This window comes from Cyprinodon tularosa, unplaced genomic scaffold (assembly GCF_016077235.1).
Source record: "Cyprinodon tularosa strain WSP-4 unplaced genomic scaffold, ASM1607723v1 ctg315, whole genome shotgun sequence".
In the NCBI taxonomy this organism is placed as follows: Eukaryota; Metazoa; Chordata; class Actinopteri; order Cyprinodontiformes; family Cyprinodontidae; genus Cyprinodon; species Cyprinodon tularosa.
The window spans coordinates 159308-186606 of NW_024039025.1; the positions used below are offsets into that span (position 1 = coordinate 159308).

Here is a 27299-nt window from a genome sequence, read left to right on the forward strand (position 1 = left end):
GTATGAGCATGTACAGCACTCAGTATTTAGTTGGGCCTCCTTTGGCCTGTATTACTGCAGCAATGCGGCGTGGCATGGAGTCGATCAGTCTGTGGCACTGCTCAGGTGTTATGATAGCCCAGGTTGCTCTAATAGTGGCTTTTAGCTCTTCTGAATTGTTGGGTCTGGTGTAATGCATCTTCTTCTTCACAATACCCCATAGATTTTCTATGGGGTTAAGGTCAGGAGAGTTTGCTGGCCAATTAAGAACAGGGGTACCATGGTCCTTCAACCAGGTACTGGTAGCTTTGGCACTGTGTGCAGGTGCCAAGTCCTGTTGGAAAATGAAATCTGCATCTCCAAAAAGTTGGTCAGCTGCAGGAAGCATGAAGTGCTCTAAAACTTCCTGGTATGTGGCTGCGTTGACCCTGGACCTCAGAAAACACAATGGACCAACACCAGCAGATGACATGGCACCCCAAACCATCACTGACTGTGGAAACTTTACACTGGACTTCAAGCAACGTGGATGAAGTGCCTCTCTTCTTTTCCTCCAGACTCTGGGACCTTGATTTCCAAAGGAAATGCAAAATTTACTTTCATCAGAGAACATGACTTTGGACCACTCACCAGCAGTCCAGTCCTGTTTCTCTTTAGCCCAGGCAAGACGCTTCTGACGCTGTCTGTGGTTCAAGAGTGGCTTGACACAAGGAATGTGACAGCAGAAACCCATGTCTTTCATACGTCTGTGTGTGGTGGTTCTTGAAGCACTCACTCCAGCTGCAGTCCACTCTTTGTGAATCTCCCCCACATTTTTGAATGGGTTTTGTTTCACAATCCTCTCCAGGGTGCGGTTATCTCTCTTGCTTGTACACTTTTTTCGACCACATCTTTTCCTTCCCTTCGCCTCTCTATTAATGTGCTTGGACACTGAGCTCTGTGAACAGCCAGCCTCTTTAGCGATGACCTTTTGTGTCTTGCCCTCCTTGTGCAAGGTGTCGATGGTCGTCTTTTGGACAACTGTCAAGTCAGCAGTCTTCCCCATGATTGTGTAGCCTATAGAACTAGACTGAAAGACCATTTAAAGGCTTTTGCAGGTGGTTTGAGTTAATTAGCTGATTAGAGTGTGGCACCAGGGGCCATCAATTTTGAACCTTTTCACAATATTCTAATTTTCTGATATGATGAATTTGAGATTTTCATTTGTTGTCATTTGTAATCATCAAAATTAAACAAAATAAACATCTGAAATATATGAGTTTGTATGTAATGTATGAATATAATATACAAGTTTCACTTTTTAAATGGAATTACTGAAATCAATCTACTTTTTCATGATATTCTAATTTTATGACCAGCACCTGTAATCAGATTGTTAAAGCTGCACTGACTGATCCACAGAATCCGGGGTGAGGGAAGATCAGTCTTGTGTTTACAATATCCATACTTGGAAATTTATATAGTTGCCATTTAAATTTCACGGACAAAAATAGATACTTGATCGAGCATCTGTGTCTGAGCACACGTCCGCACATTTCACTTGGACGTGTGCATCTGCTGCTAAACAAATCAGAGGTGTTGACAAGGAGGCCTCTCCGCCAGACCAGCTGCTCGGACACACTGGCAGCACTGAGTGTCAATTTCAAACATCAACACCAAGGACAAAGGTTGCAGTGTGTTTATTGGCCCTTCATCTATCCTCCAGCTACTCTTTTCTACCCTCCTTTTCCTCTGTTACCTCCTCTTCCAGTTTTTCCTCATGATCCTCCTTCCAGCATTTCACTCTGAGCTATATATATACCAGTTTTGGAAGTTAGAACCTTAGAATTGCAACCTTTATGCAGCTGAAGACAAGATAATATATATCAACCTGCTTGAGCTAACCATGATAACTCAATTTTAGTGATTTAAATCCTGATTAATATCTTGGAATTTGAATCTGTTGTTCATGTCTTGCTCTAACATCCTTACCTGACTTAACTTACCTGATTTAACTAATGTTTTTTATTTAAGTAGAGTAGAGAAAATGTCCGTATTGAAACACCAACTCGCAATCCCTGTGCACAGAGCTGGGAGGAGGAGATGCAAAACAGTGTCTGCATTTAATGCCAGAAAGAGAAAAGAGTTGTTTTGACTCTCAAAGCCAAAGCAAAGTGTCCTATCACAGTGTGTATGTGTGTGTGTGTCTTGTTTATTCATCTTTGCATGTGCAAAAAGGCTCATGCAAAATCATTTTATGGCCTTGGTAAGGAGGTGCTTTCATTTTAAAAGAATGTCTGGCCATCTTTGTTTAATCTTGTATACTGCTTTTAAAAAAGGAAATAAACCTTTAATTTAAATACATTCTTTAGAACTGACCTCCTTTTCTGCTTGCTGAAGGGCTAGTTGTTTTTTTTGTCCTCTATGCTATTGATATTTTCTCAATAGAAACCGACCACTGGGTTTCCACTGAGAGCAAAGGTCTGAGTTGACCTCAGCTGTCGATTCATGTGCCTCAGGGAGGAGATGTCTGGACAGCACATATACAGAATTATACCTTCTGTCCCTCATATCCCATTCTGGTATCATTCTATTGCGATTCTGTCGAGCAATGGTATATCACTGATGGGAGCCATTAGTGAGGCTGCAGCTATGACCTGTTTATGTGGGCGGGTTAGTTACATAATGGAGGACCCAGAGATTAATTAACTTTAGATTTTAAAACATCCATCAGTTCCCTCTGAGATCATGGTGAAAACCAAGTACAATAAAGGTTTGTTAACTCAAGTACGAGAGAAATACGATCAGCTTGACAGAAGCACCCGGTGCTTATATGGGATGACAGAATCTACAAAATATTGTGCCTTTAACCAGCTAATGCAATAGAGAAAATTATGTTAGGATGCTGCACTGCATTGGATAGATAGTCACTAGGGGGATTATGAGAAAAATCAATTTTGGAAAAAAGAAAAAAAACTTTTCATATTTTACCTGATATTAGAACAAACCTGCATGTTTTATCCTTTTTCTTCTAATGTTAGATGGTCATTTTAAACAATTTGGAAAAACGCTAGTGATAATGGCATTTTACTGTATTTGAGTTAAAGTTGAAGCACATTTATGGAAGTATTTTAAAATGAAAACACCGCTTCCTTCTTTGAAATGATGGAAAAATGAACAGAAATTAGAAAAAAATTATCAGAAACAATACTCTGGACTTCCACATGTTTGCTTCTACCTTAGGTAAGGATGCTTGAATGTACCAAGTTAGTATGTTTTTTCAATGTAAATGTCAAGCCATTGCAGTGTTTAGGAAGGAAAGGGGTTATTTTTTGGTGTGAAATTAAGGTTTTCATCTTAGAATAAAAGACGCTGGTAATCTAAAGATGGTAACAGTGTTTGTTTTCAAATGTAAAATCAATGCTCTACTAACATGGGCTGAAATGCCACTCTGAGAGGAAGAAGTGATAACTCCAATGGAGCACAAAAAGACAAAGTTGGTACATTTTTGATCTTGAAAAAAGGATCTCCACAAAAAATCTCCCATTATTCTCACATTGAAATAGCTTTGTACCCTTTACTAAATTAAAACGGATAACATTTAGTCTGATTTGAATTAAGAAGATTGTGATATGGTGAGTGCAAATGTCTAGTGTCGGCTGCAGTGAATGAAAAATACTTTACATATGATAATATTGTAGGTCTCCTTAAAAACAATATTATTGTAAATAACTGTTACTGGATTTATATAACTGTATTTTGAAGGTGTGAGGGATTTGAATGATAAGCAACAAGAAATTTAGAAGGTCAATTTGGTGCTTATGCTGTTTATTTTTAACCTTGAGGATCTCTCCCCTCCAACCCACTGTTTTCTAGCAGTTCTCCTTTTTAAAACTGTGTTCTCTGGAGTAGAGCTGAATCAGCGTGGGAAAAAAGCTGTGTCTGCAGCTGCTAGCATCACCCAATAAAGGCACATCATTCCTGCTGTGTGGCCCTGGCAAACTGCAGCACCTGACAGTAATAGGGATGCGCCTGAAAATGAGGGAGGGAGACATCTAAATGATCAAAGCCCTAAACGTAACCTTGGCTGAATCTCTTCCATCCTCTAGACTGATTTTTAGTTTCTGTACCTTTCCATCATTTTGATCCTACTAATTCTCCCATCCTGTAAATTGTCAGTTCCTCCATCTTCAATAACTTAATCTCAGGGGATAATCTCAGCCCACCTTGAGCTCCTTGGCACTTTGATTTGACACAGTGTGACAGATTATAGAGAATAAGGCAGAGCTGTGTGATTTTTACAATGTTGCGCAATCCTCCTCTTCCTTCTCATCATCATCATCATCATCACGGTGACCCACTTCTCTATGCTAGCTTCATTCCATTGGATCTGAGTTGACTGTATTTCTTATTTCAGTTAATATTTCTGTAGATTTTAACCACATTGTGTTTCTCTTCTCTTTGTTTCATATTTGAGTGAAGATTTGATTTTATACTTAATATTTTTGTATCTATTAGAGGTCAACATTCTTTATTTTTTTCTCTGCTTGCTAGATAAAAGTACGGAAGAGGATTAGGGCCACCTGAGAATTCTGACTTTTTTCTCAGAATTCTGACTTTAATCTCAGAATTTGGGATTTTAATGTAGATGGGCACCATGAAGGAAGAGATGTGGGAGCACTGTGGGAGTTGTTTGAGAGGGCCAGTGACACATTGGTGGAAAAATGGCTGAATTAGGCAACTTTTTACGTGCCCGAGGGGTCCCCTCATTAAAAGAGGAGCAGAAGGTCACTAATACAAGAGAGCTAGTCTCTAAAACAGACATGGCTATGACTTGATGCTAACATGTTTGTTATCTGTCAGAATTCTGAGATTGAAGTCAGAATTCTGACTTTTTTCCCATATTAAATAAACTGTAAAAATCAGTTAACCATTTTCAGTGGCCCTAATCCTCTTCCATATAAAAGTGACTTCAAAAAAGTATTTAAAATATTTATCTTACTTACACTTCGTCAAGTCAGAATAAAACTTTTTAGTGTTTTTATGGGAGTTTTATTTGCTTTCATGAGTATGTAGTACAACTAAAGTAGGGTGTGGGTTTTCATTTTGAATTTAAACATATGAATTCTAAAATCTTTTTTTTTTTTTTTACCAACGATATATGAGCATACCTGTGGTCATCAACTTTTTTTTAGATGATAACTAGGCACAAGATATTTAATGCTGTAAAGAAAATCACAGTTTTAAAAAATAAAAGTGAGAGAAAAAAAATAATAAATAGGTCTAATTTTAGTTCTGAGATTTCAGAGCTTCCAGAGTGCCTCTGACGTCTAATCATATGCTACTTTAAAGATGAGATCAACCTCCTCACACATGGTTTAAAGTTTGAATGTCAACCAAGTCCTTTATCCAGCAGAATAATCAAATAATGGATCTTAGGAAATATTTAGATAGATATTTTATAGGTATGTACGTTAGCCAGTATGTCAACCAGTACTTATTTTAATAAAACGGTACACATTTCTTTTCGTATCACATATCAGCATGAGGGCAATTCAAAGTGCATTAAGCCATACAGGTAAACACATCAGAACAAATGTGCAGAATAATCATTAATACCATCAATTAAGTACACAGTAAATCATCAAAACATCAAAATCATCACATAAAATTATATTAGTTCTGATTTTAGTTCTATGGTTTATAAAATCTTCAGTACATCTAATTATTTTTTTATTTTATATCTTATACTATACAATAAGACCAGGGCAAATATCTCTGGAATTTTTAATTGGCTTAAAACAAAATTTAATAGATGAAATATATATAACACTTGCTGTGACATAATGAGCAAAATGTTTGTTCAGCATTTTAAGCAATAATCAGTCATCTGTGTAGCAGTCTGGTGGCTTGATGCTGTACTAGTTTGTGGGATAAGAGCAGAGCAAAAAGCTCATGCAGAGGGTAGGAGGATGTTCACAAACCTTCTGCAGCACTGAGACATATCAAGACCAGAGGGCAAAGTCACACCAGTAACCTCAGCCCCCTCACTAGTCTGCTTTTTGCAGAATCTCACCTTTCCAGAATGCCGAAGGGTTTTATGTTTCCTGATTCCTAGGAAATTGAAGTCTTTGTTGTTTCATTATCAAGAATCTCTCATCAAAATGTGTGAATTTTTAACAATAATAAATATTTGTTGAGACACAAACGCAAAATGCACATGTGGGACATAGACCTAAAAAACAGAAATTAAGAAATAGCATCCTTTATTTAGACCTCAAAAATACAGAAACAAGAAAACGTATTCATTTGGAATTTGGAAAGTAGTGTTTACCTAAAGTGCAACTTGTGTTGAAACATGTCTATGAAATAGGCTAGGGGTTTGATTCTCAGAATGGGAGTTTAATGTCATTTGCTCCATCTGAATACCTCAAATTGTAGCTCCTACCTCTTGTTCCTGGCTCCTACTCCTACCATGGGGCGAACTGTATTACCTCACTGGCAAGGTGCTTGGCCCTTGTCCTCCGCAGCTTCATGTCTGGTGACACCATCTTGCCGTGTTGATGCTGTCACCAGTGCGACAGAAAACAAGAAAGTAAACAATGGAGAGAAACATGTAAGGAAGCCAGGGCATAGTAAGTGTGTCCGTCTGACTCCCTCTTACCTGTGCTGCACCATATTTAACGAATGTAAACAGAGTTGTTTCGGGCATGTTAGATCAGACACGACTGGCAGAGTGTGTTGATGTCCATACCTTGTGGTCAACAGTCTCATGTAATTTAGCGGTTCAACCCTGCTTTGATGTTCCCACAGCATGCCGATCAGACCCGAGGCGATTTTAACGCTGGTCGCCTGCCGAGTCGTTTGAGCAGGTTAGACTCATACGTCAGTGAGCCGTTCCCACTGCCACTAAAAGCTAACCGTTCCCGGGTTTGATCAGGCTTTTCGGACAGTGGGAAAGGGGTATAAGGAAACTCCCAAAGGTAGGAAAGGAACTCTGTACTGCTGTGCTAAATCCGGACAGCCTTCAAATTTAAAGAGACGCACATGGATGATGCTGGTCACATTGGAACTATAGCCTTCTGAAAATAATTATAAAAAGAGCCAACTACAGAAGCTCTCCATTATAAAACCCAGACAATATGCCAGAGGTGTCAACATTATCATGTGTCACACAGTGATAAAATAATTTATTTTTGGATAAACCCCATGAGGTACCTATACATCCTGTCACGAAAAGGATGTATAGGTACAGCCTATTTGTAAACAACCATACAGCAGTACTCCCTCATCCTAGCTTCTTCCTAACTGTTCGTACTATTCAGATAGCACTTATTATACCAACTATTGACAACCTATACTTTAGCTTAAGGATCCTTACTGATTTGCAGTTTTCGGTTCATCTTTTACTTTTGACATAATGTACCTGAATTATTTAGTGATGGGATAAACATTGTCATGCAGCTGGTGCTATTCTACTGCTTTATTTCTATAGACTGAGGAATAAATACCATAAATCCTTTAAATAGAAAAATACATGTACAGTTAATTGAATCATCCTGTTTTCTTTAGATAGAAAACTTTGAACCAGTCTGATGATCTGGTTGAATTGTCCCTGTAAAGTGCACTTGAGGTGACATGTGTTATATAATTAAACTGAATTGAATTGAAATATATTTTCAAATAAGTTGCCATCAAAGCTGTATCTGTTTTTTTGTTAATTAGCCTAATCTTACATTTTATAGACAGGTAAGGGGGCTAAGATTGGGTCTGAAAGATGCATCCAAAGCAAGACTCTGTGTGTCTTGTGGATATTGTGTAGAAACTCTAAGCTAAGTTTATATTAGAATGAACTGTATTTTGTTCTACTGGATGTAGAGCATGAGTATAAATATAGTACACACCCTTAAAATTGGAGGGTGTACTATACACTAACAGTCAAAGAAGGAGGAATCTGATGACTTTGGAATAGCAACCATAAGCTGCTGATGAAATGATGAAAATCCATGGGCAGTTTTGGTCTGGCAATATTTAAAACCGTTTTTCTTTTAACATGTCTTTACTGCTTCTGGGCTGCAAAACCACCTCTGTGACTCCATTAGCAGTTGGGTAATTATCTCCTCCTGAACCGTAATTATAGGAAACTGGTTGGTCTGGTTCAAGTAAGAAGGTTATGAAAGGGACTGCAATGAATCATTAAGCCAAGTAGAGCGATTGGTCGGGCCTTTGCTCTTATACTGTTTAAATACAGTCTGAATGGAGTTTGTGTTGACTCACAGGGCTGGGCTTCTCACATTAGCTTTCATTAGCCTCACCGCGGCTGAACCCAACTGAAAACGCTGCCGGCTGCTGAGCTGACGGTGAAAACAAGCCTGACACACATGCACCCTCAGCTGTCTGCACACACTGCAGCCTCACAGCCTGACAGTCCAGCTTTGTGTTTTACTGTCAGCCTTTCAGGTTTTTTTATTTTGCTGGTTCCCGCACACAGTCTTCATAAAGTTGTCTTTTATTACCAACACACTGCTCCTTATGCACACATCCTTTTCACACACCAACTCTTTCATCTTTCTTTCTCTTATCTGCATATGGAAATCAACAAATTGGCCTCTATCTGCAACAACTGATTCTGCGTGTAGCAAATAAAAACAGAAATGCACATTTCTTTAGTTTTTTTTATTTGTAATGATGTCTGCTGTAATTTTATAAAATATAGCTGCTGTAGAAGCTGAAAATGGTCTTCCCAGGAGCAGGGGAAGTGGAAGGGGGTTAGACTATTTTAAGCTCTCACAGTCCACCAGGACTGAATATCTGCTGTGTTTTTCTGCATGCTGTGTGATTATGTCTTTTAACTTTTGTCAGTGTTTAAAGCACCCGATAAATTTGAGGGCTCTTGCACACAATGAGCAGAGTGCCTCTGAGAAGATTCATGGTAGGATGTACTTCTTTGTGTATGAGGATTTGTACGTAGCTTAGCAATTGCCTGTTGTCATGCTTCACACTCCAGCCATGTCTGCAGTCATCACCAATCACAGCGATATGGGGTGATGGACTGCTTGCTGACAAGTGGAAAAATCAGTCTCTCACAGAGGTCAGTGAGTGAGTGATGACCCCAGCAGACAGATAGATGGACTGAGAGGCAGAAGGGGCTGATCGTTGCTGTCTGTCCTGAACCCCTTAGGGAGAATCAGAGTGGACTCATCCACTTACTTTACATTATTTGTCCTAATTTCCCTAAAAATATTAAGGCTAGTTTTGAATAATGTCTTAATCAATTGACTTTAATGCTCTTATTATAGCTGGAAGGCAGTAAACGGGCTCTCTAATTCTTTTTTGATATAATGACCATTTTTAAATTTAGACTTTTATTATATTATAAAAAAACAAAGGATTATTTTCATTTTATTTAGTTGTCAATGCTATTCTATATGATGCTTTTCCTACTTTTCATTCTTGTACCCATAAATAAAATCTAGCCCAGTAAACTGACCTTTTCTAATTTGTGTAATGTATGTAATTTAGGCGATTATACCATTCGGCTTTATAGCATCGGGTGTGGCGGTATTATGTCAGGAAATGGTTTGTTGCTGGAGGGAGAGCTGCACCTTAAAAACAGAAAGCATAATCATTTATAATCTCATAATCAAGAATTTTTGGCATAAAGGGGTCTTCCAAATAGGCAATGAAACTAAATGTGGCTTTTAAAAATTCAATATTTTTTTCCCTTAAAAACAGAAGTCCAGACAGAGCTGAAAAGATGCGTGTAAGGAGAGAGGACTCCATTCTGGACTCATAAGCAGTAGTTCTGTCAGGAGGAGTTGGCCAAAATTCCAGCAAACTATAGTGAGAAGCTTCTGAAAGGGGTTTCCATTACATGTGGCTGACCTGTCATACAGTTTAAAAGATCATTTTGCTAAATACGGAGGAAACATACATTTCTGAATTTAAAAATGGGTTAAGAACATGAATACAAACTCTCTCATATGACCTTAGAATACACAAATAGTTATAGTAATTCTAACATCGTTAAAGTGGGACATGTTTAAGGCAGATTTTATGTCAGACACTGAAAAAGAAAATATAATGCAGTGAGTACAAACATCTGTTTTCAACTGATGTTGAATCTGCATTAGATTTAAACCAAAGTTTGTCAGCTTGGCTGTTTGTTTTCTCTAAAATGGGTAAGAAAGAATCAAGGTGGTTTGCTTTTTGTACATTTGTTCATTACCTGAAAATTACCTAAATTTTTTAGGTAAATTACCTAAAATGATTTACCAAATCTTTGATAAAATAAGATAAGATGGGATAGACTTTATTGATCTCACAGTGGAGAAATTCACTTGTCACATCAGCTCAATAGACAAAAGAAGGTGCCAAAAGGAGGAAAAAGTGCATGAGGTATATACAGTGCATTCAAATATATTCAATGGATGGAGACAAAAATTAAAAAAAATCAATCGGGCAGAGGTTTAAGGTTACTTATGTACATCTAAGGTGAATTATACACATATGGATTACATTAAAATGGTACCAGGTACGGAACAACAGTGAGGTAGTGAGATAACTATAACAGCTGAAGTCTCTTATTTATTTAACTGGAACATTGCACATGTTATTGCACAGGGTATTAAATAGTAATTGTTTCAAACATTACCGGTAGTTATTGCACAAGTTATTGCTTTTATAGTGCCGCATTGTAAAGTCTAATGGCAGCAGGGATGAATGACCTGCTGTAGCGCTCCATTTTACACACAGGAGGTCTTTCACTGAAGGAGCTGCTCAGCTCCTCTACAGTCTGGTCCTGGGGAGAAAGGGGGTGTCCATGATGGATGTAAGCTTGGACAACACTCTCATCTCAGTCACTTCCTCCACCAAGTCCAGATTACAACCCAGGACAGCCTTTCTCACCAGCTTATTCCGTCTCTTTGATTCAGATTTCATAATCTTGTCGTGAGGTTTAGCTTTAATGGTAATAGCCTATGTTGTCTATTAGTTCCGTCGAAGTATATAATATAATTTCAGCTTTAATAATGCACTTTTTTGTTATCATATCCCTTTAGCGTTCTGCTCAACAAATTGGTAGAGCATATTTTGAGGCTTTATATCTAACTCAGGCATGCACTGAAATTGATATACCTTATTGACTCTTTTCTACCAATCGGTTTAGACCTGTAATACTCATAAACTCCACTAGAATGCACTGTGTCATTGAAATTTTGACCTTTTTAAGAACTGTCCACACAGGAAGTTAGCAGAGGGATGAGCATGCTAAGAAAAGAGAGCCTTTTTTGTAAAATATTTGAAAGGTAGGGAAACCGTTTCAACATGAAACAATGTCAGAGGCTTTACTAAACATTCTAAAGAAATATTGTGATGAAAAGCTAATCTTATAAGGGTTAAATAATTTTCTAAAAACACATGTTACCAAATGGTTGATTTGTCCATTTATAATGAAGGCATAGGCACAATACTAATGTAGTTTGAAAATACTTTCTTTTGTAAAGTTCAGTGATTGGATCACTTATACATACATTTTCTTAGTTGTTATATCCCTTATTGACTTATTCTAATGCTAACATATTAAAACCACTTCATTGATGCAGGATTTACATATTTTATATTTGCATATACATTTTCCTTTTTTATCGAAAATTCTACATGGACAGTAAAACCTTTAATGCTTCAAGGACACACAATTCCCAGGCTCTGATACCAGAACACCCTCAAGATTCTGATGCTGATCTGAGTGATGATGAGGATGACCAAATTGAAGATCCTGACTATCATCCCACACAAGAGGAAGATGAAACTTCTTTTGAGTCCATGTTTGAAGAGGAGGAAGATGAGGAGACTCCAAACACAAGCTCTTCATCTAAACCACCACCCCGCAAGAAAAGACGCAAAGGAAAAACACTCTCAAAAGAATATCAGTAAGAGAACTGGACGAAACTCTTGAGCAAAGCACACCTCCAAACCCAAAGAAAGCCACTCAAAGAATCTGGAAATATGAAGACATTGATAAAATCCATATTCCTGCTTTCTTTATTTGAAGCTCCTGAATGTGTGAAAACACCCTTGCAGTATTTCAAGTAACTTTTTACAGATGAGATTATTCAACATATTGCTCACCACACCAACCTTTACTCTGCCCAAGAATTGGGGGATCCAATGAACTGTAGTCCTGAGGAGATTGAAATTTTCCTTGCAATGCTTGCTTGCAAAGTGGTAATGTCATTATCCAAGACCATAACAGAGCCCCACCTCTCAGTTGTCTTCACAAGCTTTGACTTGATTCAAAACCTCCATGCAAATCTGGGGGTCAATTGCATTGGCACTGTCAGATCAAACCGAATGGGTGAAGCTTCACTGATGTCAGACAAAGAACTGATGAAAAAAGGTTGTGGGGCCTTTGACTTTAGGTCTTCTCAAGGAGTGCTTGCTGTGAAATGGTTTAACAATAAATCTGTTAACATTCTAAGCAATGCCTATTGGAAGTGTTAAAGGATGGAGTAAAGACACCCGCACAAAGATTGATGTGCCATGCCCATCAGTTATTCCTGCCTACAATCAACATATGGGAGGCATCGATCTCTCAGACATGCTGGTACACATGTACAAGACCCCAGCAAAATCAACGCGATCGTATTTTCCACTGTTTGGCTACATTCTTGATCTGTGCATCTCAAATGCCTGGCTCATTCATAAGAGAGATTGTGCCCTACTGAATGAGAAGCCTCTATGCCTCAAAAGGTTTCGTCTGACAGTTGCTCATAGTTTGATGCAGGTCAACAAGCCAGCACAGAAGGTTGGAAGACCACCATCTTCTTCTCCACCACAAATGTTGCATCAGAAGAAATGTTACACCCCAAGACCTACTTAGCCCCAGCCAGATGTGCGTTATGACAACTTTGGACACTTGCCACTTCACTGTGACAAACGAGGCCGGTGTAACCTCTGTCCAAAAGGAGTGTCAAGGTGGAAGTGTCAGAAGTGCAACGTTTTCTTGTGCCTGAATGCCCACCAGCAGTGCTTTGTTGCATATCACCAGAAATAAGGTTGATCCGATACATCAAAACTGCAGTTGCAGTTGGTTCTAATGCATTACAACTCTTTTTGCCTGTTTTTCCTACTCTGTTACTAGATTAAAGAAGAGTTTTAATAATTATTTGTTATGAGTAATTGTATGCAAACTTTTACCATAAATGGAATTCTCAACCGTTTGGTAGAGGCTTGTGATTTAAAAACTATGGGGGTGTTTGCAAAAAAAAGTTATGCACTTTGTTATTGATGTTCTAAAGGAATAAAAAATACAAAGAAAAAATTTTTTCACTGCAGTTTTCTTGGTGCGGACCTTAAAGGGTTAATGTTTATGTTTTGCACTGATTTCACTCTGGTCACATTAATCTGCCCACACAAAATGAAGCCAGTGACTATAATTCTGTGAGCTAATATCATCGTTGCTCTAATGCTCTTTGTCTTAATGCCATGCTGGGCTCCTGGCTATTACACACACACACACAAAAGCCCAGAATAAAATCCCTGTTGCTGTGTTAGCAACAGAGATGATAAATTATCTCACAGGTATTGTTATGAAAGACGGTTAGTCGGTACCTGTGAGCAACATTTCAATCCTGAACTATGTGAGATTGCACCTCCTGGGCTTCCATTAGGGGCTTAAATTTAAACTTTGTGTAACAAAGACAGCAAATTAGCTTTTTAGCACGTTTATCAAGAAAGGTTTTCAGCATGCATACAATGAGAAGTTTATCCTCAGGTTCTCATCAACAAAAACATCTTTTCATACAATTTTCATAGATGGTGCTCTTTCTTGAAAAAAAAAAAAATCAAAAGCCTTAATGTTTAAAATGACTAAAACAACTTGTAAAAAGAGCATATGAGAATTTAAACTGTGCTTTCTCATTAAAATCAGACCCCTCACTCGGAAGATTGTTTGGCAGCAGCAGTTACCTCGGTATTAATGTTTGATGTGCAAACAAGGATTGGAAAATAACTAGAATGTGATGACAGTTGCTCTTGTAGCCTGCACTCAATGCCATCTAATAGGACAGCATTTGTAAGACACGTCATGCGGTGGCCGGGAGGGAAAGGTTTATCCTCCCTGCTTGCCTTCTCTGCAAAAATCTTGTGGTAAAATAAAAATAAATGTTGGAGCTTTGATGTCCAAACAGCCTCTAACCACCGAGCCACTAAACTGCCCAACCCTGATGAAATGACATTTCCAAATAATGTATGTTTTTTACATTCAAGTCCAACATTAGGTATGATCTAAGAGTTTATAACATGTTACAAAATTTGAATGAAAATTGAACTAGAATAATTCTGTTTGTATGTTTCTCATCCTGCATGTTTGTTTTCGTCTTCTTAGTTGATCTTTAACATAGAATTTCCTTATATTTCAGGAGGAGGAGATGCCAGAGGTAGAGATAGACATTGACGACTTGTTGGAGATCAGCAGTGATGATGAGAGAGCCAGCAAACTACAGGTATGTTCCTGTTCCTGTGGCTTCAGCAGAGAGGATTGGTTGTCACAGAGGAAATCAGAAGTTCTTCTTAGGCTTCTGGCTTAACTCTAAAATAATGACTACACAGATCTCTCAGTGAATGAACTCTTTTAAGTTACGTCAGTTAATCTCAGCACAAAATGCATTTAACTCAACTTTAAAATCTAAATTTCTTAATTACTCAAACTAGCTCCATTGTTATAAATAACTTATGGCCTAGTAACATTAGAGCCTCTATATGTCTTCATTATTATTATCTTCATCCTCTGACATTGGAGTTGGCTCGGAGCTAAAAATTAGTTTTTCCTCTCCACTGTCGCTACAAGCATGCTTAGTGTGAGGGATTACCTTTGAGTCAATGAGTCGATGCAATCAACTGGTTTTCCTTAGATAGAAAACTTGGAATCAATTTGACTGTATGATCTGGTGAACTGTAAAGTTCCTTGAGATTACATGTTTTGTGAATTGGTGCTAAAGAAATAAACTAAAATGAGTTATTCTGCTTTTTATTATATTCTAAACCTTAGTGTTAAAATTTCCCTCAGAATTTTTTAAATAGGAGTTTTAGAAGATAATTTTCAGTCATTAGAGACTTGACTTAGGAAAAATGACTCAAATATTCCTGGAGTCTAATCCTTTATTCTTTTTTTTTTCTCTGATAATCATGTATTCTGCTTAGACTCCAACACCTGAGTAGAATATTAATTTTTCTTTAAGATCACACATACAGGACCTGCTGTGGTTTTTAGTTATCATCTAATCTCTAAACAATTGTTTGTTTTTTCCCTCCTCCCTCAGGAATCACTAATAGACTGCTATAAGCCCACAGAGGTGAGTTTCTTTGCACCCAGCATGTTCTAATATGCTGATAGTTACCTAATTCACAATGCCGACACAAGCACAAATAAGCTACCTCCTTTTGGCTTTTATAACAGTACAGTGTTCACAGTAATGAGTTCATAGAGGTAAAAGTCTGTTTGGATGAGGTTGTGTTAGGCTATTTGCGGGATTAAAGGAATTGCCAACCAATCACATTAACTCTGCACATGGTGAATTTTCTCAGGCTGAGCTTCCATCTGTCTTAATCAATATGTTGGTGTCGTCACTGGAAGGTCTTTGCGACTAAAATCTTCCTTACTGTCTTGCTACTTTAATATGTGCTCATACATGCCACCTATTCACCTGCAATAATTGCATACTTTTCTTTTTTTATAATAGTAAAAGCTTAAGAATTACAAACACCTACAGTGTGAACTTCAACTGACTGTGAAACCAATGTTTAATGCTAATAAATAAGTCTTATCCTAATTGGACCTACCGTATTTGATTTGTTTTCTGTGACATGCTTTACTCCATCTACCTACCATGAGGATTCAAAAATGATGCACATCGCTACCCATAAAGATGTACATTCTACCAAGTGAAATAAGAAATGAAAGACAGAGGTATTGGTGGAGACAATGAATGAGGATAAAGGAAAGGATGAAAGGAAGGGGAAAGAACATTGAGATTGCTTTTTCTTAGTAGAGCAAAAATAATAACAGGAGATTAAGGATAGGGGGTGAAAGGAAAGAGTGTTGGGGATTAATGATAAATAAAAAGAATGCAGGTATAAGGGAAGGAGTGGAGAGACATCAGGAATTGGATCATGAGCCCTGAATGTCACCTGTAATCAGGTAGTTTATAATAGTGTTGCGCTGATGCCATTTTTTTGGGCCCGATACCTGGCTGTGCAGTATGGGCCGATACCAATACCATACCAATACCATCTGTTTGAAATTGATGTGTGTGTATATATGAAGAACTGCATACTACTTGGATGTAATATAATTGCCATCATGGCTTTGTCAAGCTGCTGCCTTCTGGGATGCAGGAAATAGACTAAAACAAAGTGAATCCAGTAGAACTTTTAATGCCTACCTGGAATGGGTGACAATAGTAGAAAAAACTTTTGGCTCTGAAAATGGTATTGGTGCCCTATTTGTCGGTACTCGCCGATACCGATGCCACCATTTTAGTGGTGTATCAGGGCCCCGCCCAATACTGGTATCTGCCATGAAAAATGTTTGTTTTGTCTTCTACAGACACAGTAAACCATTACAAAAATTTTTATTTCATAGTGTTCCTTTATTCAAATGATAAAACTATTAAAAAAGTCCCATGTCTTAATACTACATCTCTTTTTGACATTTTAAAATTTTTGACAATTTAAAATATATTGTGAGTGTTGCAGAACTGGCATCGCGTCTAATTTTACTTATCTAATAATTGTTTAATTGTCTATACTGTAATAATTAATAATAGACAAATATTTGATAAATTAAGTTAATGTAGCTTTAAATGCACATTAACTATTTTAGCTCATTATGATCTGCTAATCTAACTTGATTAACCATCAAAACACACAGTTTCAGTTGATTCTTGTTGCTCTTAAAATAACAAATTTTAGGATTTTTCAACAATTCAAAACAGGGAGGTGGCTGCATTGTGTTGCAGAATCAAACTAAGACTGATTATAAGTTGAAAAACATTCTCTTAAGGGAAGCATTTGAATTCCTCCTTAATACAGTAACTTCCTTGAACATGTGCATCTGGACGGTCTAACCATGTTTTCCTTTTTGCTCCCCAGGACTTTGTCCGCGAGTTGCTGGGCAGGATAAGGGGGATGAGGAAACTCAGCGCTCCAACCAAGAAAGGCCTATAATGGCTTTCTTATCAGTATCAACCAGCCATTAGCTTTCACTCCAGCTTTACCCACTTTCCTCATACAACATAAACTGCTATAATACAGAATTATTTATCAAAACAATAGGAAACCACCTAGCATTACCATCATGCATCACAATATCCATAATCTGGCATTAGTCATTCATTATGAAGCACAGTGAATTATCACGATAACATAAGACTGTTGAGAGATATCTACGCACAAAAGAAAAAACAGTGCTTGTTTTTTCAATGACAGAATAAAATGTTAAGCCCAGGAATGTGCCCAGACTGCAAGTACGTTCATAACCAGAACATTACCACTCAGATCATGTTAGGTTCTCATTTTTAACACCAACCTTGCAGAGAAAAAAAAGAGCTTCAACATAAAAAAAGGATAAAAATAAAATTCAAAATAGGTGGTTAAAAACTTACAGTAGGTGCACAATTAACTGTAGCACTATACAAACACAGTGCATAATTATTTCTTGTTTTTTCCTTTCTTTTACTGGAGTGTCTGCTGTTACGTCTTTTAAAAAAAAACGTGTGTGACCATTTCTTGTTCACATGAGTCAAATGTGGTTTTCTGCCATTATTTGTTGTTTTTTTTAACCTTTTTGTCCTCATTACATCAACGCGACCAGATATGTGGCGCAGCTGTTCTTTTGATAGATTTTTTTTTTTAAGCACAAAGCATTTTAATTATGCATACTGCATCCGTTTGGTCATTTTGTAAACGTATACCTTCTGAATAGAGTGGAGACATATTTAACAAAACACTATCAATATTTTTGCTAGTTAGTCATCGTTGCGTCTCAGCAAGGCATGATGGGTGTTGTAGTTCTCTGGTGGAGACTACAAAACCTGTATGATTGGCAGCCTTCCATTGGTGTGTTCTTCATGCTCCCTCAGAGGGCTTATGTGACCCTCTAAGCTCCAACACTGTATTTTTTTTTTATCTAATTGGTTTTATTTACCTCTGCTAACCTTTTTCTGTGGTATTTGACAGAATTGCCTTTAAGGACATTCGGGTTCAGTTTCCTTTTTGCCAGCGGTAAACCTAAACTATTATAGCTGAAAGGCAAAGCTGGTGAGGTAAAGACCTGAGGCCAACACAGGATGGTTTTAAAGAGCCTACAGACCTTTGTAAAAATGCCAGTGATTTGTGATGTAAAAAGATATAGAAGATGTTTTTCCACTTTTAATGAAACCAATAAATCTTTACCTTTGATCTTTTCCTGACATGAAATGCTGTCGATTTCTTGGGAAGACAATACAGTAAGATTACCGACACGATATCAAGGAAATTTTAGAAAGCAAGTCTATTATTGATATGACGCGATATTTCATACCAATCTAATATTTTACATCTATAAATGTCATAAAAAATGTATTGAGTAAACACAATAAAAGTGGGTCATTCTAACATAATGCGGCTAAAACTCACTTACTCTATTCTAAGATGACAATATTGATGATTATTTGTTTTTGCATCAGTGCAATTAGTTTATCATTACATCTATATGGAGGAATGTATTCTTAATTACAATCTGATTCCATCCATTTTCTGGAGAGAACCCATGCATGCTCAGGGATGCAAATGATCCCAACAACATGCAAACTCCATGCAGGAAGAGCCAGGCTGGGAATTGAACTCTGATCTTCTTGCTGCAGGGCTGTAGTGCTGCAGCAAGAAGATCAAAATAACAGAAAATATGTGGTTCTAATATGCTAAGCTACTCTGTTAAAGCAGCTTTTTTATTTGATGGCAGAGTTCAATTTTTGTGTGTAGGAGTTGGCCATCATGTTACATCTATATCTGGCAATCTCTTCCCCATTCGTCTTTGCAAAATGCTCCATACCCTTCCAATTATGAGGTTCACCTCTGTGTTTCTCGCACTTTTTTTATGTAAAGCTCCTGGTGCTCTAGCAGCAGTTTGCGTTTGTATGAGATTGTGACACAAAAGGTTAGGAAAAGCTTTGTAGAAGCTGTATTACTTTAATTATTTTTACTTTATACCCTAAAATATCGATATTTTATTCTTCTGTATCACTTAAAGGTCACATTAAAGGTGGAGAATGTTTTTACATCACAATAACCTGCCATTCAGCTAAAGGTGTGGTAACTTTTTCAATCCATTGTAAATGTCAACACTTGAATTAGTCATGCTCCTTAAGTGAAGGTGTATCACATTCAAAATATCATATTATGTCTTCAGTCATAAATGTGCATCAGAGATTTAAAACAGACTGTTTTATTTAAGGCTTTATAAAATTCCTCAAAGTAGGTACAAACTTTAAGAGTTAAACACCTTAGAGTTTGCAGAAAACATGTTATACACACAAGAATTAATAAAACTCTGAATTAATAGCCTTTCTTTGCACCAACAACTCCATAAAACCTGTAGGCTCTGATACAACTATTTGTCTTTTATTGCGTTTGGATCAGCTATTACAAAGCAGGAGTACCAAATAGATAGGAGCATAGGTTTAAACATATGATTGGATCCATCAGCTACTTAAGACAAAAGCAGGGAAATGTTGGATTAAAATATCTGAGAGGCACCCATTTTGCATGCTAACAACAGATATTCATAGAGAATATAATATAACCATATATTTAAGCAAAAAAAAAAAAGTTTTTATTCTACAAAAATCTTTTTTGTAGATCCTTTACTGTTGAGGCAACGTGAGTGACACGTTAGAAAGAATCCAGGAAAAATTTAAATGGTGCTGTTTTTGATGTTCTTCTCAGAGTTTAGCTGTTTTAAAAGACGTTCTCACTGTTGAATGATGACAGAGAAATATGTTTGGAACAAACATGTTTGTCTAAAACTGGATTTAATCTTTCTCAGCTGGTACTGGTCCGGTTTGGGGCCCCAACATTTAATAAAGATGAGATGTTTGCAAGATGAAGCCATTAATGAAAACTGGGATATGTTTTTATTTTTTTTTTTTCCTTTCGTTCATCCAAATAATTTTCTTTCAAGGATCAGTTCAGGGACAAGAGGCTGATATTTTATAATTTATTGGGTTTCATGTGGAGAGTGTTTTGAAAGTGACTGTTTTAGAAAGCTTTACATTTGCATGAATTTATAGAGTAGCATGTTGAGGGGAAAACTTTTTTTTCACCCAAGTTTCATAAATTAAAACCCTTTGCTTTTTATACATTTATTATGATTAATATTATTGCTATTATCACGGATAGTAGGAGTTAACTATTCAGCTTTTAAGCTGAATGTTGATTTCTGTACATCCACAACGAGTATTCCTGTTTATAAATTGTAATGTGGTGTGTGGTTTGTTTTTTGCTGATAATAAAAATAAGAAATGCAAACTCCCTATGCATTGTTTGAAAAATGTCTCTTATTTGTATAGTTATTAATAGTCCTGATATATATATATATATATATATATATATATATATATATATATATACACACGCACAGTACTTGAGTTGAGGGGGTGCCAAGGCACCTCCCTTCTTAAAAAAATCTTAAAAATTATCCTCCTTCTTAACTGACAATCACCCTGCAGTTCTACTGTAAGGTGCCTTCGTCAAGGTCAATGACCGGCGCACCTGACATGTAACAACTATACCATGCATATTGCTTTAGGTTAATAGACTATATTAATTATTAATTTTTTTATTTGTGCAACTAGACTACTTTACGTGTGTAGATAGATAGATAGATAGATAGATAGATAGATAGATAGATAGATAGATAGATAGATAGATAGATAGATAGATAGATAGACAGACAAAGGTCTAAATCATGTAGGGGTATACCAAACTGTCAGACTACTGTACTCATGAATACATTTGAAGCTTTTGGGAATGTTCAGGAAAATTCTTCCACATGGCTGTGCTTCAGCACGAGGGGCATATTACATCTATATAGATGGCAGTAGTTAAGTAGGACACCCCATACGCTGTCTAGCTCTGTAAAGTCCATCCGGGTATGACATTATTGTTCAATATGTGCATGAGTAGCTTTTCTCTGCTGCATGTCTGGCCCCCATATTGGCTAGCCTACTGTATCTTGTTTCTGGGTAGAAGTATTTATTTGAATGCTTTAATAAGAGACTAACACCGTAGATGTAAGATACGGACCACTGTACAAAATTCTGATGATCTGCATCTGATTTTTTTCCAAAATACCTTTTAGCAAACAGACATGCTTCACACCAAAGGGGAGCCCGGTGTGGTCACATAGTGGTGCCATCAAAATCGTGCACTGAAATGGGGCTGCTTGTGCCTTTAAATTTCATGACCCACTTTTCACAGCTGGGACTGGTGAGGAGCGCTCATGCACTCGTGCTGCCTTGAATAATTGGGACTGCAAGGTGAATGTGAGGAGAATAGTTAAAGACAGAAGCCTCCCTCGCTGCTGGGAGAATTCGCTTCAGTAGGCTGGCTGCACACCAGCGTGTTCGGTCACGCTGTTTGAGGGGTGGAAAGATGACAGCTGTTTGACAGACGACTGGAGCTCATCTGGATCCATGATCCAATTCAAAATGACAAATGTGCCCTACTGATAGCAGTTGCCAGATTGTAATTTCAATGCTGAGCATTTCTCAGGAACAAAACAAAAACTAATCACCCCAAATCAACATAATATATTCTTTTCATATATTCCCTTCCTGTTTTTCAGTGTCTCTCCTTTAATTCTGCATTTTCCCCTACTACGTTTTAAATCATTAGTTTTTTCCCCTTTCATCTACCTCACAGAAAAGCTAATCTATCATGTCATGCTCTATAGAGACAGGAACAGAAAGGGCAGATGAATAAATAAAAAAAGACTGATATGCTATTTGACAGAAGCAATACAGAAAGGGAAGACAAACAGGGAGAGATGGAGAGTGGCACTGACAACATCTCCACCCAGCCCCCAACAGTTGAAGGACAAACCACCCATCTCCACCTCTGTGGAACTCACTCAGCACCACGTAAATGAGGTGATGTTTCACACTGCATGACGGGCAATGCACTCTCTATTAGATCTAATGGCATCGAATTGCCTAAAGCGATTAACCTGTATACTGTAATACAACACCTTGAAAAAATATTTACAGCCGCAAACTTGAAATTATGTTGTGTTAATGATTTATGTGATAGGCCAACAGTAATTAGCACGTACAGAAATGGAGCTGTAAATAGTTTTTTTTTTTTTTAGAGGAAAATCTAAAATATTTTGTGCATTTATTTCCTAGATCTATTTACTATATTACCCCTCAGTAAAATAAGCATCATGAAGGCAAAGGAGCACATGGTTAAAGGCTAAAAGGATAAGCTAAAAAAACAAAAAAAAAACAAGATTGCTCTTAGCAGGTCTATAAATACCCTCCATCCATCATTTGAAAATGAAAAAAAAAGTACAGCACTGCTGTCATGATACACACCATGAAATTCGGTGGTGGCAGCATCATGCTGTGGGGATGCTTTACTTCTGCTGTGAATGGAATGAAAACAATTTTTCCACCTTACTCACACGCAGGCTCAGTAGGAGGGATTGCTTCAAAGTGAACAGCTGGATGCCATCAACTTTCTGCTCTTTTTACATGTTTGTTCTGGAAGGGAAGGAACTCGTCATTGAGAATCAGGTACAAACATGACATTGATTGTGCAGCTTTTTAAAGTGGGATCAAATAGAAATCTATGTAACCTACTTTGAATGTGTTTATTTGACTGGATTAAATGATTTGGGAATGCATAAAAAAACAGGATCCGTTTTTTTTTACAGTGCATTTAAACATGTTTGTTGTAAATTGGTTCAGCATAAATAGCTACAGTTACACAGATAAACACAGGGTGATCACTGAACAAAATCTGCAGGAATCTTCCATCATACACAAATCATTCCACTGTGTACTTAGGGGACTTAAAAAAAACACCATTCCGTAACCAGACTAAACTGTCAATTTCATTGTAGACACTCTCTACATTGAGCAGTGTGGGGTTAAGGGTCTTTGCTCAGGGACCCAGTGTCAGTCCGTGGGAGTGGGGCTTGAACTCAGAACCTCTGGATTCCAAGCATAATGCCCTAACCACTAGGCCACATTCACCTATAAATTAAATGAGAATGCATAGAAAAACAGGACCTGAGCAGGACTATGAGACTAAGCATACAGCTGCAGTCACACTTTATCAGTTAAAGTATTTTCCAGGTTAAAGCGACTCATTCAATATTTAGACTTCAACCCAAACAAGAATTTTTGGAAAGACTTGGACATTTTAGTCTATAGATGTAAATTCCCATTATATACTGAAAATATGTGGAAATGTCTAGTGGGAACGCTTCTGAATACTTTTCAAAGTCAATGAAAAAGTGGATTACAACATTGCATTTCCAGCAGCCTTACGAGCTTTGGTGACCTGTCTACTATTCTATTCTACTATGCCGTGACGTTTACTCCAACCAGCCCACTAAAAAGCACGTTCTCTTTCCTCTACTTTATGAATACTACATGCTACTGTTCCACTTCCACAGCTGGTGTGTATGTATGTGTGGAAAGGGGGCGACGCATGTTACAATCCCAAGGGAAATCCTTTTAATTTCACTACAATGAGTCCTTTCTATTTTTTACTTTACTCTAAAAGCAGAAAAGTCTGCCAAACTGGCTTCACCTATTTCTGCTTTTACTTGTACAACTGCTATTCAGCGTTGTGTTTAGAATAGGTTTAATCTAACCAAATGGTTTTTTTTTGGTGAGATTTTTAAGGAGAGCGCTTTAAACCGTAGTAATAAGAGGTTAAATCGCGATTAGACAATAGGTACTAAAATCAAAACCTGCTTAGATTTGCATGCACACTATTTTGTGTGTTAGCGAAACAATCACCTTTGAGAAGTTTTCCATTCAGAAAGAGGTTGTCTTCTTCTCTGGATTACTTCAACACATTTGTCTAGTCAAGTTGCAAACATCAAGAAAAAGGTGATCAGTTCTTATTACTGTTGGAATGTTGTTGTTAATGAATCGCTTAATTCATTTACAAGATTTGCAAACTGCACCTTATTAGGTTATAACTGACAACTAAAGTTAATCTTTTTACCAAGATTGTCTTTTCTAATGAGAAGCCCAGCGTCTAGTGTCTTAAAAAGAGAAAACTCAAACAACACCTCTAGAGACTTCTACTCTTTAAAAAATTGTCTGCACTGCAAAAACAATCCAGAAATAAGTAAAAAATGGCTTAAATTAAGTATATTTAGCCTTAATTTGAGTAGTTAAATAAGATGATTTGCCAATGGAATGAGTATTTTCACTCTTAAAATAAGATAGTTAGATAATATTTACTTGAAATAAGACGATAAAATAGTTTTTTCTTATTTTAAAAGGAAATTGTCTTGTTCCATTGGCAAAGTGTCTTACTTACCTCCTCAAATCAAGGAAAAACACACTTATTTTAAGAAAAAATAACTTATTGAGATTTATATTTTTTGCAGTGTGGATCTAGACTGGACCAACTAAAAATTAAGTAGTGTACCAGAGTTTGTCATAGTAATGTCACCCATATATATATATATATATATACACAGTATATATATATGTGTGTGTACACAAACTTGATTGAACTAGAGCTCAGTGCTTAAATGCATATATTTTTAAAGCTGCCATTTTGTCCTTGCACTACAATATTCTGTGTTTTAGAAAGCACTTTAGGCACTTAACGCAATTGGTTGAGCTTAAGCAGCATGCCATGATCAAATGTGACATTACTGCAAACAATGTCATTCTTGCTTATGTATATTCATCTATCCTACTTAATTTTAACCCCTACAGTCGGTATGCAGAGATGGGTGGTGACTAGTTGTATCTACACAGTTAACTTGGGTACAAAAAAGTACCTCCTCAAGTAGTTTTACTTAATCATACCTTTTCCTTTAAATGATATATTATTGTGAGATTGTATTCTAGAGTAAATTAGCTGGTTTCTTTTCCTAACATGAGTAACTTGAACTATTCAGGGATAAGGTGAAAATACAGTAAACAGCAGATATTGTAAGTGGACGATCTTTATCACACAGTACCTACTGTTAGGATTGAAAAAAAAACATATTTTGAAAAAGTCTTCCTTTTGCCAAAATGTGTTACTTTGTAATCATGTTTTCATTTGTGTTTCCTTCTTTATTCAATTTCTTTAAATACCAGAATTTGCACACAACTCTCCACCTGATTATGCCATTGCAAATGGCAAATCAGACCTATCAAGTCTACAATTACTCAGTACTTCAGTAGCTACTTAGTATGAACTTTTTAAATCATGAATAATCTTGAATAATTTTTTTGGATGGTTTTTTTCTATTTTTACTTGAGTAGAATTTGTGGGTTTTCTACCAATCACCCTTTATATGTCTACTGTCCAGTTGAACAGTATAACAGAAATTTGTAAATGCTTTGTCATTTATACCCTGAGCTTGAAAGCTGAAAACAATAATCTGCTAGATGTTGCACCAGAAATAGTGCTTAGAAAGCTAAATGATCACATCAAGAATCTATAACTGTTGACACAATTTCATTCAAACACAAATCCATATGTCTGCTGACCTGTTTTGGCATGGGTTAATCACTTTTTTTTTTTTTTTTTTTTTTAACAGTGTCCTGTCTGGCAATGTGGCAGTAAGAATAATTGTCTTGATGCCAAAAAGAGCCAAACAGATTTTACTTTCACAAGTGTAGCAGTGTGGTAATTGCCATATTGTTCCACTTGTTTAATGCATTTAAATTGCTTTATTATATTTATGCAGGGAGTTTTACAGTTTATATGGACACTGCAATGTAAATAGAGCAGAAAAACAGAAGAAGAAAACGGGGAAAAAAAGAGAAAAGATGAAAGAAAGAGGAGATAGAAAGGAGACAATGACAAAACATTTTCAGTCTGCTTCATCACCTGCAACGAGATGTAAAAAGAACAGCACAACCGAAAGACATGGTACGAGACATACAATAAAGCAACACCTTGAAACTATCGCTGAAGTCACTTTTAATGTGTTTCCTTTGATGCAATTTGTATTTTGTGTGCAAACACAATGAATTACATCAGTATTGTAGCACTGCATACATAGTGAAGATGAGAGTGCGCTTATGTGTGTTTGTTTGACTCTACACAGGAAGGGTAAGTCTGTTTAGACAACATGGGAGGAATCCTGGTGGGGGGTTCTGCGTCTGCTAAGACGACTCCCCTCAATGCCATCTGTTTCAAGTAAATTATTTAGATAAGTATAGATGAAAATATTACCACCAAAAACATTCTTAATGGATTTTAAAAGGAAGATTATGCCCATAAATCATTAATTTAATAAATTATAACAGTTACCTTCAAACAAACTTTCATAATTGCTAAATTAAATTAATACTTCAGGATGTTTGAACTGCTAATAGGTTATAAGATGTTCATATCTTACCAGCAGTAGATAATGGATTGGGATCTTTCTTTAGTAAAATAAACAGACTGTAACTATAGTTTGAAACTCAGACGTAAGTAGTCCTTGAGTCACTGAATAAAAGAATCCAGACTCAACCTGAACTTGGGCCATAAGGACTTGAGAATTGACTTTGACTCTCCATCTGTGGATTGAGTCAATATTTTATTAATAGTAAAACAAAGCCATTATTGGAGGTACAGATGAAAAAAAAACTCTCACCAGTAAGATTTAAATATAAATTTTTAAACGCAAATTTAGTTTTCGATGCCTAAAATAATGAGAATTTTTTTTATTTTAGTTTTTTAGTCAATCAGACTTGACCTGGATTTCCCCTGGAAGTCTTGAGTCCTTAGTTGGACCTCAGTGACTTCAGACTGAACTTTTTGACTGAACTTTTGTTAAAATCTCTAATCTCTAAAATCTCTATCATAAAAAAACCTAAATCAATCCTAACTCTAAAACACTATAGCATTAATGCTAATGCAACGTTATACACCTTTAAAAAATTGCTGCATTTAAACTTGATGTCTTGCTTTTTAAAATCAGTATCCAGTGAGTATCTATTCAGGTAGATGGAGGTAGAAGGCTGTTTTAACTGAATTAATGGATTCCAACTAATCTGGGTTTAGTATTTCTACTGTAGTGCTGTTTTCTTCTACCACCAACACTATGGTAAGAGGTGCAAACAGAA

General features: G+C 36.8%; 1 protein-coding gene across 1 annotated transcript in view; it reads left to right on the forward strand.

Moving 5' to 3' along the window:
* Nucleotides 1-20546, forward strand: part of ppp1r14c (protein phosphatase 1, regulatory (inhibitor) subunit 14C) — a 30188-nt gene extending 9642 nt beyond the window's left edge. Inside the window, exons 2-4 of the mRNA XM_038292651.1 lie at nucleotides 14379-14462; nucleotides 15279-15311; nucleotides 17110-20546. Coding sequence (XP_038148579.1) covers nucleotides 14379-14462; nucleotides 15279-15311; nucleotides 17110-17184 — 192 coding nt within the window. The 3' untranslated portion in view covers nucleotides 17185-20546. The remainder of the gene's footprint in view (nucleotides 1-14378; nucleotides 14463-15278; nucleotides 15312-17109) is intronic.
* Nucleotides 20547-27299: the final 6753 nt, after the last annotated feature.